General features: G+C 46.8%; 5 protein-coding genes across 5 annotated transcripts; 1 reads left to right on the top strand and 4 right to left on the bottom strand.

Annotated features, from left to right (window-relative positions):
- Nucleotides 1-21: 21 nt before the first annotated feature.
- On the bottom strand, nt 22-1,537 carry M430DRAFT_121703 (hypothetical protein). The gene is made up of 2 exons (XM_024861813.1): nt 1,331-1,537; nt 22-1,265 (listed from the first exon to the last, which is right to left on the bottom strand). Exons 1-2 carry the CDS (start codon nt 1,494-1,496, stop codon nt 193-195), a joined length of 1,239 nt encoding a protein of 412 aa, XP_024721170.1. The 5' UTR covers nt 1,497-1,537; the 3' UTR covers nt 22-192.
- Nucleotides 1,538-2,683: 1,146 nt separating this feature from the next.
- Nucleotides 2,684-4,095, top strand: M430DRAFT_35223 (hypothetical protein). The gene has a single exon (XM_024866701.1). It carries the CDS (start codon nt 2,841-2,843, stop codon nt 3,840-3,842), a length of 1,002 nt encoding a protein of 333 aa, XP_024721169.1. The 5' UTR covers nt 2,684-2,840; the 3' UTR covers nt 3,843-4,095.
- A 2,973-nt stretch (nt 4,096-7,068) lies between these two features.
- Nucleotides 7,069-9,327, bottom strand: M430DRAFT_35221 (hypothetical protein). The gene is made up of 2 exons (XM_024866700.1): nt 9,209-9,327; nt 7,069-9,152 (listed from the first exon to the last, which is right to left on the bottom strand). The coding sequence occupies exon 2, from the start codon at nt 9,110-9,112 to the stop codon at nt 7,160-7,162; it is 1,953 nt and encodes a 650-aa protein (XP_024721168.1). The 5' UTR covers nt 9,113-9,152; nt 9,209-9,327; the 3' UTR covers nt 7,069-7,159.
- Nucleotides 9,328-9,900: 573 nt separating this feature from the next.
- On the bottom strand, nt 9,901-10,524 carry M430DRAFT_19408 (hypothetical protein; the record flags this gene model as incomplete). Its single annotated transcript, XM_024864068.1, has 1 exon — nt 9,901-10,524. One exon carries the CDS (start codon nt 10,522-10,524, stop codon nt 9,901-9,903), a length of 624 nt encoding a protein of 207 aa, XP_024721167.1.
- A 4,496-nt stretch (nt 10,525-15,020) lies between these two features.
- Nucleotides 15,021-15,740, bottom strand: M430DRAFT_102355 (hypothetical protein; the record flags this gene model as incomplete). Its single annotated transcript, XM_024860788.1, has 2 exons — nt 15,021-15,573; nt 15,628-15,740. 2 exons carry the CDS (start codon nt 15,738-15,740, stop codon nt 15,021-15,023), a joined length of 666 nt encoding a protein of 221 aa, XP_024721166.1.
- Nucleotides 15,741-16,500: the final 760 nt, after the last annotated feature.

Raw genomic sequence — 16,500 nt, 5'->3', positions numbered from 1 at the left:
GGAGGTGGAATGGTCCTATGATACCTGGGAGGCTTCGTTGATATTATCATTCTCCTCTCGTTGATGAGATTCGCTGCAGATCAGTGATGAAACAAGGTTCTAGCTACTTTTCATTGCCATCGAGGACTCTGATGATTCGAGATGTACTATCCCAACATTCCATCCATCTTATCCCAGATATTTGATTGAGATTTACACCAGCTCCCACACCCCGTCCGTCTCCTTAATGCCCACCTCTCTCCCCTCATCCAGCGCCCTCCTCCCCGCCTCTAAAATCGCCGTCGTGCCAAGCGTATTCCTCAAAGTCGGCAATCCCCTTTTATCCAGTTCCGCCAACGCCTCGGCGCCCTTCTCATTCACGAGTCTACACCCATCAACAAACTTCTCAAAGCTGACATAGCCGTATCCGCCCTGGCCTCCAAAATTGCCCTCGTCGTCCGGCGCATAGCGCATGTAGAAGGGATTGTACCACATTAGCCCCTTATCAGCGAGATTGTCGTCCGCGACATCATAACCCCTCTTCGCCTGATCGATCCTGATCTCGCCATTCTGGGCCATGTAGTGGAAGTATTGGTTCGAATGCACGCCTGCTCTCTGGGGCGCGGTCCAAGATGCCGTGTACACACCCGTGGCTCTCTTTTCCGGAGCTGATTTCTTGACCCAGTGCACGAGCAAGGAAATCGTGTCTTCTGTCTCGGGCACACAGCCGAGGTCGACAGCTGTGCCTTTGCTCGCGCTCGCACTGACTCTGACTGGTGTGTAGCCTTGGGTCGAAACCATCGATTCACAAATATCAACATGGTGGCTGTTCAGATAATATGAGATATCGGAATCGACGCCTGCCCAAGCTTTGAATGTTTCGAGCTGGCTTTTCGGTTGACTCATGTAGGAATAGAAGTAATTGAAGTCGCCTAGTCCTTGTGCTTTGTAGCGCGCATCTGCGTATGCGGGGTCGAAGCGTTTGTGATGCTCGATGTAGACGAAGACCCCATGCTTCTTAGCAGCTTCGAGGAGGGCTTGGTGGTGTGCAAGGGTCTTGACGGCCGGTTTGGTGATTAGGACGTGGATCTTGCGTTCGATAGCGTACAATGCAATGGGGTAGTGCGTTGTATCCGGGGTGAAGATCGTGATCGCATCCCCTGGACTCAGCGCATCGATGGCGGTTTTGTATGCCTCGGGGTCTCTGGCATCGTCCGGTGGATAAGAGTCAAAACTCGTGTCTAAACCGTTGTAGACCTGGGAGATGTTTTTGTGTAAATGCTCGCCTGGTTGAATCAACGAATGATTAGCTTCATGTCCTGGCTAGAGGGAGAGAGGGTGGTGGAATTACGGATCGCGGGGTATTTTGACCCAGTGGTGCCAACCATTGATAGTTTCCCTACTTTTCCGCGTCGTCGCAGGTCAAAGAGCGTCAGTCCTACGACCCCGATTTTCTTATCTGATCCTGAAGCGCCTGTTCCTACGAAGCCAGTCGTATATTCCCCTGTTCCGACCATGAGGACGTTCAATGGCCGGTCCCCCGCCGAAGAGGCAGCCGTAGCTGGCCGGGTTGGTATTGTGGACATCTTGGTATTGCGGTTTGGTTGATTAGCATCAAAGGGTAACCAGAATTAGCCCTTGTCGTAGGACAAGAGAGGAAGAAGAGGAGTAGTGAACATATTGTAGAATATCATTGTGATCCTTGACATGTGTGTTGTTGACACACTGTGGAGGTAGATGTCGGGCTTTGCCGGACAATTACCCAAAGGAGGAATGAGGGGCTCGCGCGGAGATAATCCGGTCTCCACCAACTTGGAGAAGGTGGAATTTATAACTCGGATTAGCAGGTTTTACGGTAATCTCATGCCTCCGTAAATCTGGCGTTGCGATGGCCAAGGTGGTCCTGACTTACACCAAACAACCACATCTAAATCTTCAGTCCATTGTCCATTTCCATTCCATCTGCAAACACGCTCAACAAATGTACAGGAACATTTTACCCGCAGTTCTGCCCCGCATATCAACTGATATCAGGCTAATTCCCTATTGTTAGCTACCTACCCACGGCACCAAAATGATCCCGGGGGATGTGGACACCCCACGCAGCTCTCCTTGATCCGCTGGTCACCTTAAGCTGGTTCATTGGTGGGAAAACTCCTCCGTGTCAACGGGAACGAGGGACGACCATGACCACGACCACAACCACCAGCATCGTCTTCAAGGAGAAACGTCATTGATCACCACCATTGAACACCGCCATCGACCCATTATTCGTTGCCAGGAGACATGCACAAAGACTTATCCAGAATGACCTTAGTCAAAACAACCGTTCCCTCCCAGAAAGGACGGCTTGGCCTCTCATAGCTCCTCGGATGGGACGGTACCAGGAGCTGGAGGTACATGGCAAAGACCTTTGTACACTTCATGCTGTCAACGATGCTCGCATCTGACCCACAAAGTAAGCAGTACGCCTGTGGCGTATGCCTACTGATCTGGAAAAGAAGCAAGCTACTCGTCTCGGGAGGACATCAGCCTTAGACTGCCCCCCGCCGGCTTCTTATTATTCCACTGACGCCCTTTCATTTCGATTTTTACTTCTGGGCTATTGTTACCGGGAAATCTTAGAAGGAGGATCGGTTGGCAAGGTCCAACTTCTATCTGATCTCTCACAAAAGAACGGAATATCTTCCGTTCCGGGACATGCTTTTGTTTAATTGTATTCGTCCGAATGTCCTTAAATACATCTGGTCCCTCTTTTCTTTCTCTCTCTCACCCTCACTTCCCTTTCGGTTTCACATCCCAACTTACTTTCTATCTGTTTCTTACACTGCCTTTCATTTCCTGATTGCAATACTGATACAATGGCGGGTACCAGTGGACACAATGGAGCCACGGAAGGTAGCAATGGCCAGGCGGCTTCTCGTCGACCTCTCCTCCCCGGAATTTACGCTCCAACAATGACATTCTTCGATCCCGAAACCGAGGAGCTGGACATCCCTATCATCAAGAAACATGCAATCCGACTTGTGGAAGCTGGGCTCGTAGGACTAGTGACTATGGGCTCGAACGGCGAGGCAGTCCATCTCTCCACTGCCGAGAAATCAGCCGTCACGCGCGCAACCCGCGAAGCACTTGATTCTGCCGGTTTTGGTCAAATCCCCATTATAGTGGGTGCATCCGAGGGTTCAGTCCGAGGAACTGTCGCACTCATCAAAGAAGCCGAGAAGGCAGGCGGAGACTATGTGCTTGTGCTCCCACCATCATATTTCCGCGGCCTGATGGACGAGGAGGCCATCTATAGCTACTTTATGGAGGTAGCGGACGCTTCCCCACTGCCGATCATTCTGTACAACTACCCCGGTGCTGTTGCTGGGATTGACATGGATTCAGATCTCCTCATCCGAATTGCACAGCATCCTAATATCACGGGGACAAAATTCACATGCGGGAACACGGGCAAGCTGACACGCGTTGCACTCGCCACAAATGCCGTAACACCCTTCTCGAGAGGGAGCGGATATATGGCATTCGGCGGGATGTGTGATTTCACCGCGCAAACGCTCGTTTCTGGGGGGTCAGGCATTATCGCGGGAGGTGCCAATGTGATGCCCAAAACGTGTGTTAAGGTCTGGGATCTGTATACGGAGGGGAAGAAAGAAGAGGCATTCGAGTTGCAGAAGGTGTTGAGCAAAGGTGATTGGGTGCTCACGAAAGCTGCTATTGCGGGAACGAAGAGTGCTATCCAGTCATACTTTGGGTATGGCGGATACCCTCGTAGGCCGTTGAAGAGATTAGATCAGGTGAAGACTCAGGGAATTAGAGACGGCATTGAGGAGGTCATGAAGGTCGAGAAGAGTTTATAGAATGGTAATATGGATGCTCGTGAGGTTTCTCGATTACAAGTCACTCCTTTTTCGCATTCCATGAAGCTGGTCAGCATTGTCTAAGGGAGATAGACTGCAAAGCAGACATCATGGGATGCGCCACGTTATTGTTGGGACAAGGACCCCACTACGAATTCATTTTAACGAGCATTCATTGCCATTCAACCATGTCCCATATATTCACCCTTTCAAAGCTCACTAACTCCCTCGCTATGAATAACAAACAACCCAACACATCGTATCATTGTCGAATTGCTTATAAGTGGTTATCTGGGACACCTCGAAGGTAAAGAGGCGCTCAAATCTAAGTCTCCATCCCCCCAAAGAAAACAGCATTCTCTAGCCATGCCTATCAAACACAAGACATCTACGGGCCCTCGACTATAAACACCCTATCTCTTGGATCGTCCCTTTCTCCTACTTACACAAAAGCAATCCTCCCACCTCCTCTAGCTCTACAGTCTACTATCAAAATGGATTCTTTACTATAGTCGCCTTTTAAGAGACTAAGAGCTTTATATTTCAAGGTACTAGTTTACCATGATACCTCTACTCAAGAAGGACGTGGCAATGCCCCGTCCGTCCCACAGGCGATCTACTCCCGGGTAACGTCCACGACAGCTCTGGAGCAATAGTCAAAGGAGAAGATCAAATGTACGTTAATTGATTCTCGAACCCACCAGACCTCCACTTCTCAAATTAGAAGAACGTAAGGTTTTCTTACCGTTGTCAAATCCCTCATCGCCGTCATTTTAACACTCCTTGTTGTCAAAATTTGGATTCACCATCAGTAAAAGCCACACAGATCGATAGTGGTAAGAGCTTTCGAAATCGTCGTTCACTACCTTTTTGTTAAAGGAAAGTTTCGTCTGGTTTTCAAGATGGTACCCTTTCTCATTCTTCTTGCTAAGGCGCAGGTACGCGTACTCATCAAAATGTGGCATAGAGTGGCGCTCGTCGTACTAAATCTTCATTCGGGCTTGTGCGAGCTTTACGGCATCCGCAGCCTCGTTGCGCAGGTCTATACCCCGCCGGAACCATTCGTCATCTCCGTCATAGGGTACTCCGAGTTCTGCTTTCGCCTCCCTTCAATACAGTAGCTGGTACGGCGAGGTAGGTCGTAGAGAGATTTAAACGTAGTCGCACGTTTTGTATGAGGATTTGCTTTTACCCATACATTACCGTAAAGCACTTGGAATCATCTGATAATCCTTCTAGCTCCTCAAGGTCACATAAGTGGAACGTCTCCTATCGCGTAATAGTTATCTATCTTCTTGTTCAAGGTCCTCGCACACTTTATTATATACTCCCTAAGTCCCCTCAAAAGAAAAGATCCGTGAGATAAATCATCTCACATTCTCGGTTATCGCGAAACGCAACTGCTGTAGTCAATCTCTTCATAAATCTCCAAAGACATCAAGTGAATCAATACAGAGATAAGAGAAACAAGAGGGTCAATACCTACACAGGGCGCTTTAGAGACTAGGTAGATGTGTTTCATTAGTACAGAGTATAATTCTATGAGGGTGTTCAATCATTAGAAGAGGAAAAAATATAAGCAGCAGACGACGGGCGTTGTGGCGGAGTGGTTATCGCGACAGCCTAGAAAGCTGTTTCCTTCGGGAGCACAAGTTCGAATCTTGTCAACGTCGTTTTTTTTTTTCCTTTCATTTTTTCCTTATGCTTTCGCATTATAATTTCCTTTTTCCTTCTTTTTCTTTTTTTTATTTTAATTTGCTTTCTTTTTCCCCCCCTGGTATCTTAACAACTACTTGTTTGAAAGTCACTTGTAAGTAAAGAATTGAGCAATCTTGCAGGGCATGTCTTAGATGATATATCAGGAAGTCTCTATATCTTGCGTCATATCCTGGAGGACTGTTGTATCTAACGCTGAATAATGATTCCAGAGTGTTGTCTAGAATCAAGTCTAATACTGAAAATACGATTTCTAGGGGTTGTCATGTGTTCGTTGTAATATTTTCTTAATATCTGTTCTCAGAGCAGAGCTAATGCTAGCAATCATAAAGAATAAGAGGGTTTGTTAGAGTCTAGAGAAACCTATAGTAGGTGTCTGAAGTACATGACACAGTTTGCTATTGATCTAGTAGTAATCATCCCTAGAGTTAGTGGATCCTGGCAGCTTATCTGTCATGATATTCATTTTAATCCTAGTTTATGATACCACCTCTCCCAGAATATAAGCTGTCCCACCTTGTTCTTCTTTACTCAAGCGCCCTATTCGCTACCAGGTCCAGGAATATTCAATCCATTCTCTCTATTCAATTTGTTTTTATCCATAAATCACACCTTGTCGTACACTGTCTACTAAGCCTCGTGACTTCACGAGCAATAGGTACGTACATTTCGCGAACTTCTCAAGATCAAGTATAAATACGTTTATTCCTTCCCCAGTTCACACCTTTAATTAGGAAAGGGAAATTGCCAGAACTGGGGCATTCGCTCTTGTTTGGAACTTCAGCCTCTGTTTCCAGCCCAACTGTCAACGTGTTTTCTTAGTCTTCAATAATTTGGAATTTCCAATTTTTTGACGCCCCCGAGGCTTCGAGCTCTTAGCTTGAGAACTGGTGGGACCGAATTAGGGATCATAATGCTAGTTTATTGTTGTGAATATACAGTTGTTGTCATTGAGTAGCTACTGTTGTCATTTGTATATTTTTATCGTTGTTTATTATCCTATTCGTATTGGGACGCGCTGGCTCACGAAGTCTTGGTCTCTTTTCGGTAGAAGGGGAGGAGAGGAAAGCCAGTATCCCGGCACCGCTTCCAGGGCATCAGGGTGGTAGTAGGGAAGAGGGCAAGAGGTCAGAGGAGAGCTAGATATGACAATGAACCGTACCTTAGGGACGCGGCCTTATATCGGGCTAGCCTCGAGCAACGTCCTGATTAGCAACAGCTGGTTAGCCCGCATTAATCCTAACGTTGAAAGAATCCGTTTCGGTCTGAAAAGGTGAGTAAGGCTGCTTTATCGGCATTACTAGATGAGCTAAGGTGAGTACGGGTAGGCATAGGTGAGCATAGTAAGCTTAAGCGAGAGAAAAGGGGGGCTTATTTCGACTCGGCTATAGGTAAGGTACCTAGTTACTGCTATTTAACCTAGAATTAGATGATTATGTAAAGACTCAGGTAGTACAGGTCAACATCCACTGACAACGAACTTGGGGTTGTATTGCTAGCAAATACGGTTCGGTTGAAATGTAATATTCTGTATAATGTATACTGTATTTCCCACTGCTATCTGACTTGTTTAACGATCGCTTGCCCTCCGATATGTTTTGTCATTTAGCAACTTGTCTCTCCGTCAACTCTATATCTAAATTCTGCCAATTAACATTCTCCAACCGCTCCTTCAAATCCTTCATATGTATCTCTGGCACATCAAAAGCAATTACGGCTTTTCCCAACCTTGATGAAGACCTAGCCCAATATCCAACTAATCGTCCCACGCCACCTGCCACGCTGAAAATCACCATTATATAACAAGCAGTCACTGGCATAATGAGCATCATACTAGCCAAAACAACAGTGGAAAACGTATACAGAGCAAATGAGATCACAGAGGAGGTCGTCTGAATGAACCAGCGTTTCCAACCATGGCGACGGCATCGCAAAGCAACAGTAATATCTCTAACCGCCTCATGTGTTAGCGTCTCCCATCTCTCAAGCGTCGGCATTCGTCCTTGTCCTGGACGAGATAGGACAAGTCTAGACGTCCTTGCTATGTCCGCTCTTGCATTCTTTGGGATACGCAGCGTGATTTGCTCGGTGCGGAAAACCGACGACCGCAGGGCAATATTTAGAACAGCCAGAACCTGACTCAGGGCTACCCATAACGAGGTGTGTAACTTGACCGGACAAGACCATACCACACAGCCGTAGCAAGTAAGCATCCAAACCGAAAACCAGACTGCCCCTGTGCACACAATCAAGGCTGTCATTGCTACACCCATATGAAATTTTTCATTCTTGAACCATCTTCCTCCACGACCTCTTTCGTTGTGATGGAGGCTCTTCGATACAAGATGCACGATGCTCCTTTCCGCTGCGAGAATGTAGCCAGCATGCTGTTCGAACATCTGAGGTGCCTCGGAATCGGTGAATCGGCTACTGAAAGAAGATGTACTGGACAAGGCAAGAAGCAGCGCCAGCATGGGGGCTTCATCTGCAAGGGCAACTATCTCTTCGATACTGTTGCTAAGCAACCCAACAATAGTAGGTATGAATGCCAAGATGCTCGCAGCTGAGGACCAATAAGTCGGATAGTCTCCTGTAGCCTGATAAAGAATACATCGAAGAAAAGTACTGCACATAGCTTTCTCGTCGATTCCGGTGCCGGTGAAGTTGAAAGCTTGGTTTACAGTGGCTGGGTTCCCAGGATCAGGATTGTCCAGGACAGCTCGAGAGCGGCAATTATTAATCCAGCCTTCAACCCAACCATGGTCATCGTTGATCCCTTGAAAAAGAGGTCTAGTGAGGTTTCGCAATTGGACCATAAGGATGCAAATTATTATAGGCAAGAGAGTACACAAAACGGTAATGATATATTCAAGGCGGCGACTACCTGAGGTAGTTGAATGATTGCAGATAGGCGCCTTGAAGATCGCGCCGCCACCAGAGTTGTACTGTCGCGCCTCGCCGGGCTCGCTCTGAGCGATGTATTCTCCCTGAGCGTTGAAGTTCGTCTGAGTACCAGATCCAGAACTGTTTGCCGTGAAACCGGTCTCTTGAAACACGTGCTCGGGCACAGAGGGTGGGATAGCCAACAGTTCTGTAATAGCCTTGGCGATCTGCTCTTGTTGGACTCTGGTCGCTATGTTCATATCGCGCTCGCAGGCCAAGAGTTGCACGTCCTCTAACATTCCTTTCATTAACTTCTCTACCTCATTTCCTTTGCCCAGAGTTCTGACAGCTGAAAAGTATCGCTGCCTTCTCGAGGCACTATCACTAGGGATAACCTTCTGGAATAGGTCATCTAGCTTCTTAGCCTTTTCTTGGCAGGCCTCAACAACGTGCTTTACTCCTTTGCACGAATCTTCATTGATATCTCCCTCCTTGAGATACTGCTTGGATGCGTCCAAAATATTTGTGACGATTGATAGTCGACCGGCAACCTCGTGAAATGCTTCGGGAAGGTCTTCGACACTCGTAGCGGCGTCATAGATTCGTTTGGTCCCATCGACAATCGAAATTATCGAGGAAATCACTGCAATAATGGCTTCGGCGCCCGACATTATGCGGTTTCATGAGAAGGGGAGTCGAAAACCGGATATTCTAGACAATAGTAATTGATTAGCGCCGACAACAAATTATCCGATGTGCGCCCTTACAGGTACTACTTAAACAAGCTTATAAGGTGTTGAGGATAAAGTATATAATCATTGGAGCTGCTTTGTCACACCAAGTCAGGCTATCATTCAAGAGAACAACCAAGGACAGTCGTCGCCGTGTGCGACAAATACTGGTGAGGGGGAGAGGAGGAGCTGAAGAGGGTTTTAATAGCTTCGAATGTCGAGCTGATTGCCTTTGAACGGTACACTCTCATTGGACAGATGCACAACGCAGAGGCCCTGTGCAAATCAGTAGCCTTACATGGCAGTGTATGTCCCAAAGCGGCGAGTTTAGACGCAAGGATAGAGGTGGCTAGCCCCAAATTGGTCTCTAGTGCTGACCCAAGTGTCTTGGCATAGTGACCCAAGAGATTGAAAGGAGGAAGCCAAAATCAAACCCTGCTGTTATGTGAAAGGTCTCTACACTTCCGCGTGGCTGGATGTTACGAAGTAGTGTACTAGTGTCCCCTCCCCCCTATTCGGCTACGCGAGGAGATACATCTTTAGTACGAAATCCAGAATCCAGGCTAACTCGATAGATCCAACATTTTCTACATATTTGCCTATTTCTGCTTGCTGTCTCCATCAATTCAAGCACTTCTCATATAAACACGAATTATCGTTACATACCTTTAGAAGCCTAACCAAGGCTTCTGTCTTCTCTATTTCCTCCCTCGTAAAGTCGTAATCCTTCAGTTCTTCGGCCGCACCATAATAACCTCCAAATACTCCTTCTCCTCAACTCCCTTTCCCTCTAAATTATGAACCAATCTGTCCACCTCCTGAAAGCCAAAATGTTCATAAATTGGTTTCCCTGCCGGACTAGCCTCCAAATACGTCTCCACCCCCTCTTCATCCGCTTTCTCCAAACCCCACCGCATCAACATCCCCGCAGCTCCCTTCCCTTGAAACTCCGGCCTCGTAGCTATCAGTTCCAAATACCAATGCTTCCTCCCCTCCATCAACCGTCTATGCGTCGCAAACATACCGCCAAAGAATTGGTTCGCGAGCTCGACGTCACCTCCCTCAGGCCACGCTGGAAGATCAACAGAGATGGGTGCGGAGGGTGTGTTCCATTTCGAAAATGCGATTATGGTTTCTTTGGACGGGGAGTCGGGGCTGGGGGAGGTAATGCATAGGTAGTGCGAATTAGGATCGGCCAGCTCGGAAACGATCATGTTGTACCAGAAATCATATACGGCTTTGTTCCGTAGAAAGCAGAGTTGGGCGATAGAATCTTTGGCAAAAGCAGAGAGATACACATCGACGAGAGCATGTGCGTCTGAAACTGTTGCTAGACGGAGACTAAGAGACATGATGATTGTGCTTAGTGTTTAAAGTATCTCGGTTAAGTAAGGAGATATCTTGATAAAGAGAAGACGAAGAGAAGAGCATATGTTTCAGAAAAGAGAAGCGGGGTTTTATATCTCTTGGCTACTCTGTCTATAGCGAGTTAAATCGCCTAACTAGGTAGGTGTTAGCTAAATGACTCACTCGCCGTTGCAAACCACTACTTTACTTTAAAGAAGAACGAACAACTTTATATCCACTTACTTGTTTCATCCATAAAAATGTACAGTTTTGGTTCGATAATTTGCGGATGTCTCGATATGTTTCCTCCTTTGAGGATATAACGTGCCTGATATTTCTGTTTAAGATGACCGTTTTTCTTTTTTTTTCCACTAAAAGAAATGCGGGGCCCCGCCTCCGAATAACGACTCGGGGAGCTGTCAAGATTACTACTTGCCTTAACCACACTTATATGTCTTGATTACAATCCTATAGGCAAGTCAAATATTGTCCGCATAATAACAGTGTATATAACTACTTACTGTAAGACCTGACACACAAAAACTTACTAATTCAAGGCTCGGTCATTGTTCGACTTAAAGTGTAAGCTAATCTCTGTCAGGAATTTTATGAAGAATTCTAGAGTACTCTTTGCATGTATGGTTGTCTGATACCCAAGCTTGAAGAGCGTTACTTCACATATGTTATATAGTAAAGTGCATAGACAGGTATGCACGACTACCGCAGAAGGTTTTACAAGTCGTCTTTTCCACAGCACGGCATAAAAGGCAGCAACTAGGTATCATAGGGAAAACATAATTTTAATTAAGGGAGGCAAGGCTGATGCTTTTCTACTCTTATTTCTCCTTCCTTTTGGTATGCTTCCTAAGTGTGTTACTAATAGAGCTCGGATGTCAATGACCCCTTGTCCGCATTTGAAACACAAAGGACAAGTTCCCTCGCTCTTCTTTCCATCATCCCAAGTATCACCACCAACCACATATACCCAAACAACAACATGGCAACATTATTAAAAAGGAACTTCTTACAATTTTCCCACTCTGTCAACAAACAGAAAAAAGTTTCCCACCTCAGAATCCTGCACAAACAAATGCAGGCCGCTCCTGAGGCTTGTCCACTGATTCCACTCACTGCGCCACACCCCCCGGTTTCACCCTCTCGCTTGAGATCCTTTTCCAGACTCTGAAACAGTATGTGTTATGGAGAGTTATTTTCCATACGTTGGCACAATGTAGTGCCTTGTGTTTGGTTGTGCATTTCTCTGTTTTTCCTCCGAGGTTCCGACTAACAGAGATATATACGGAGGATTTCTCTTCCCCCCACCTCCTTTTACTATGCATCTAAGTTGACTTTTTTGTCTTTTCTTTCCCCATCAGAATTTTCATCTCTCTCCTTTAATAAATTTTCTTTTTTCTTTTCTTCTTTCCTTTTAAAACTCCGTCCCGATTCCTGGAGAACGGACAATGTACTTCCCTTCCCTCGTCCTCTCCCTCATCTTCGTGCTCCATACAGCGGCAACTCCCGTCCCAGGCCGCGAATTTATAACGTCCCGGGAGGAGGAGTTTGATATTATTGCGCGGTCGTGTATGGTAAGTTACAGCTTTATTGGGGCGATGAATAAAACGTTGCTGATGAATATATAGGGGTGTGTATGCGGTGTTGTGACGCCGTCCTGTCCAGCGCTTTGTCAGGAAATTTGTTATGTGTGTATGTTACGCTCTGCATATTGTGGCAGAGAAGATGCTGACATCTTATAGGAACGTATATTTTGAGAATGAGTATATGACTTTATATTCCGGTTGGAGTTGGAGTTGGAGTTGGAGTTGGAGTTTGGTTTATCGAGATCCGAATATCAGATGAGGAGGGAGACAGATTGTCCGGATGATGAAGAGGCTCGCCCTGGAGAGAAGACGAGGCTGTGAAAAATATACGAACAACCGTGCATTGCCTCAGCAGCAGGACTTCTGTTCGAGCATATCCTATCGAAGAAAGATAGTATAGCATGGCTTTTCAAGCTGCCATAGCTTTTGACAAAACAAAGTATTCGCGGATCTATATATCCAAATCCGGAAATACAAGCACATCTGCCTAAGCCTTTTGGTTCCTGAACCCTATTCCTAAGACAAAGAAAGTTGAGAAGTAACAGGAAGCATCTCTTTTCTCTAAGATTACTACCTGCCCTTCCATAGACCACGGTAAAAGTTGAAGTTAATAAATTTATAAGACCTCGTAATTAAAAGAATCTCAAGTCCTTAATTTGAATTCATCATTATTTCTTACTAGCAGTTGATTCATAAAACAAAAGCAAGGCAAATATTTAGTTGGTTCCTAAAAGCGATGATAAGAACTAACCAATCTACCTGTGACTTATTAAGAATTCTCACTTTGTACGCTTACAGCTCCTCTACACTCTCTCCCTCTCCTAAGTGCCTATATAGATCCTACTCTACCCCCTACACTTTTCCAGAAAGGGGACAACGGTAGCAAGCCACAAACAACTAGCAATAGTTAGGATTGAAATCCAATTCTCTCCTTTTCCCACTCTCTCTTACTCTTTTTCCTTAATTGCCCCTCCCCTCTTTCTACGAAACTTTAATCCTCATTTTAGTCAAAGGATCCATAGAACAAAGGCTTTAGTTCCCTAAAAAACAACTTTTTAATCGTTAGAAAGCCCTTTACGTTGATCCCTACTAACGTGCATTCTTTAGCACGTCTTCTTGTACGCTTCCAGCCCTTACAACAACTTTGCTCTAACTCTATCGTACCTCCCGTTAATAAAACTCCTCCTCCTAATGGGTGTCCTAGTAACTTCCTGTTCTATATACAGCCCTCTCCCTATAACAGTCTACGTAATGGCCCTGGTTAAGCGTGTTGTCTTCAACAGTATCGCCTGTCTAACTATGTCACAAGGTACATTTACCTGGCACTCTGCGCAAGGTAATTTCCATCCCATTATATTCACTCACTAAGGTATCCCTTGGTCTATTAGACAACAAATATCAATATTCACAACACAAGTTCTTATCGCCAAAAAAGGGCTGACCCGATTTGCTAACCGGCAATCCTGACCAGGTAGGCATCTTATGTCTGCTGAGGTCTCTATTCAAACATTACTACATCTGTGACTTTAGGGGAATACAAAGACGTTCGCGGTCGCCGTCAAGAAAGAACAATACCTTTGACTTAGGATCCTAACAGAAAGACTACAAGGTCGTCCTAGGGCCGCTGGCTTTATCCTTAGTATCATTGTAGAGTCGGACTAACAAAGGTATAGTGGTATAGTCCTAGTAGTGTTGGTATCTTCTTTAACGGCAGCTTCCCCGGTATAAAAGTCAACATCTATAAGAGTCTTTACTTTTTGCTAATACCTTCACAGAGTAGACATGTATCCTTCGTACAGTTCAGGGGACAGTTCAGGAGCTTTAGGCTCTAGGTACCCGTCAGAGCCAGGGCACCAACCCCCAATATTCAATATTCACAACAACTTGTCGTTGTCAAAGAAAGCCAATGACTAATTATCGTTGCGAGATTCATTTCTCATTGCGAACTATATTCAATTACGGAAATGTTTATCTATAGCCTATAGGTCCCTGGGGATAGAATACTGTGTTGGGCTCTGGGAAGTTGGGAGCGTGGGATATTGGTATCAGCCTGTCAGTAGTGTTCTTTCCTCAACAGCCCAACGACCACCGGGCGTTTCTGTAACGAAACAGAAAGAAGAAGAGTACGAAAGAGGTCTACAAAGGAAGTTTATATAGTGACACTAGGTACGAACTGGAGTCTCGCTTGATGTCGCTAGTTGTGAGAGTCGAGAATGTTGGTTTAAAGTAGGTATGTGAACCAGTAGACGGGAAGGAAGTATACTAGCATGCTGGATTTGCACAAGCAAGAACCAGAAGTGAAAGATAGACCGGATAGGGGGATATGTCTAGATTCTTATGACGTATCTATGTTACTAAGAAGACTTCCTCATACATCCATCAGGTTCTTTCTGCCTCCTTTTCTTTGATACCTTTCGCACTTTTAGGACCCTGTGAATCTTTTATAAAAGAGGCCCCGGCCTCTCTTAAGTCCTGAGCATGGTCAAAGGTAAGGAAAAGGCGCAGTGAGGTGGTTGAGTAATAGAGCGAGGTTTGGGACAGAAGTAGAGAAACGAGGCGAGGGATGCATGGCTTCGTGGGAGGTTGGTGTAGGTAGCATTGGTTGGGCTGTGGGAGATGCAAATGAAGGAATAAGGAGGGAGGATTTCGGTTGGCCGAAAATGACTGGGTGATGTAGAGATGGGAAGGGCAGAGTGGGACATCACTTGTGCTTGTGCTATAATGACGTGGACTTGTAGCTCTTGTCAGCGGGATAGAAGCGGCAAGGCTGCTTGCCATTGAAACCCGGGAGCGTATATATACTTCATTGACGCTATCACCGCACCCAGCGCATCCCCAACGCCAAACGCCAACTTAACGTCTCAACCCAAACTTTTCCCCTTTTCCTCTCCTCCCTCGAATCATGCGCTCGCCGCAACCTCTCCCCCCTGCGCCCTCCACTTCGCAATCCTCCTTTTGAGATCCGCTTCCGTCTGCTGCATCGGATTCAATTTCCGATCCCATGCCATCTTCTTGTAATTGTCTCCGTGCACACGCACCAAATTGGCAATCCACTCCCTCTCCCTTTCACTCTGAGTCCTCTCCTTCTTCTCCTTCCCGCTGCGCGCCTGTTCTTCCAGCTGCGCTACAATCGGATTCTTCTCCTCGGCCTCTCCCTCTCCCGCGTCCATGTCCTCATCCTCCGAATCCGAATTCAGCGGATCATTGAGCGGATTCGAGCGAGTCTTTGGGTGGATCACACGCAGAATTTTCCCCGTCTCGGGATCGCGCTCGACTTTTACCTCGGTAGGAGCTATGGTCTTGGGCACTGCATTCGTGATGGCGAGCTTGGAGACGGTGCTGGTTTTCGACTCGGTACCTTTGTGCAGCTTTTCAGTGCCCCCGGTGGCGGAGTTCAGGCGGGAGGTGAGACCAAGCCGGCGGTAATTCTGGGTGAGGGTTTCCTTCTGGTTCCTGGAAGGAAGGTGGATTAGCTAGGCTGTTGAGGAGGAGGGGGAGGGGACGCACCAGTTCGCGGCAATGATGGCGTTCCCGAGGGGATTGACGCGCTTGGATTTTGGCTTGAGCTTGATCTTCGGGATGGAAGATCTGTTCTTCTTCTTTTGTAGTTCGCGACCCATCTTGTTGTGGCTGGGGGTGCTGTGACAGTTGGAGTATGTGCTGGTCCTGTCGTTTCTTCACCGCGCTTGATGTCCGACAGAAAATTAAAATTTCAGGCCGATAAGGGTCATGTGATACCAGATAAGCGTGTGTCACGTGGAGATGGTATCACGTGCCACGACAGGAAGATCACCCGCAGGATCGTATTTCCTTCCATCGAGTTTCCGTACAGGACAGATGCGCAAAGATGCGCAACGACGCGCAACGATGCAAGGCCCCCACGCTCAACTCTCGACCTCCTCGAAGCTGTCATCTCTGCGACGTCACATCCGCCGCCATCCTCAATGCCTCTTTGATCGCCTCTGCACTTGGACCATGGGGAATGCTGCAGGACTAGATTGAAACGATCCTTTGCTAGAGCGCTGTTCTGGAACCTGCATCCTTCATGATGGCGATCTTCCTCGAACATATCCGCGACCTCAGATGTGAGGCTCGCGGGTCTCGTTCTCCTTCGACTGTCGGGATCGACTCAGGATCGACGGTGTCGTTCGCGGACCAGTGCGGAGCCAGGAGTGCCAAGTGGGCCGGGAGGTAACGTTCCATTCTTCTACTGTCCTACCTCATCCAGTAAAAGCGATCTGCCAGACTTGACCCCCCAGGTCACCAACCTAATCTCAGCGCCACGAAATCAGAATCCGAACTTCTCTGGCTCTCGACGGTCCGCAGGCCAAGCCACCGTTCTGACGCCATGGCAGAATTGCCGAATCAGCGGTGAGGCCG

Source organism: Amorphotheca resinae (genome assembly GCF_003019875.1).
Source record: "Amorphotheca resinae ATCC 22711 unplaced genomic scaffold M430scaffold_6, whole genome shotgun sequence".
Lineage (NCBI taxonomy): Eukaryota > Fungi > Ascomycota > Leotiomycetes > Helotiales > Amorphothecaceae > Amorphotheca > Amorphotheca resinae.
This window is presented reverse-complemented; position numbering and strand designations above follow the sequence as displayed.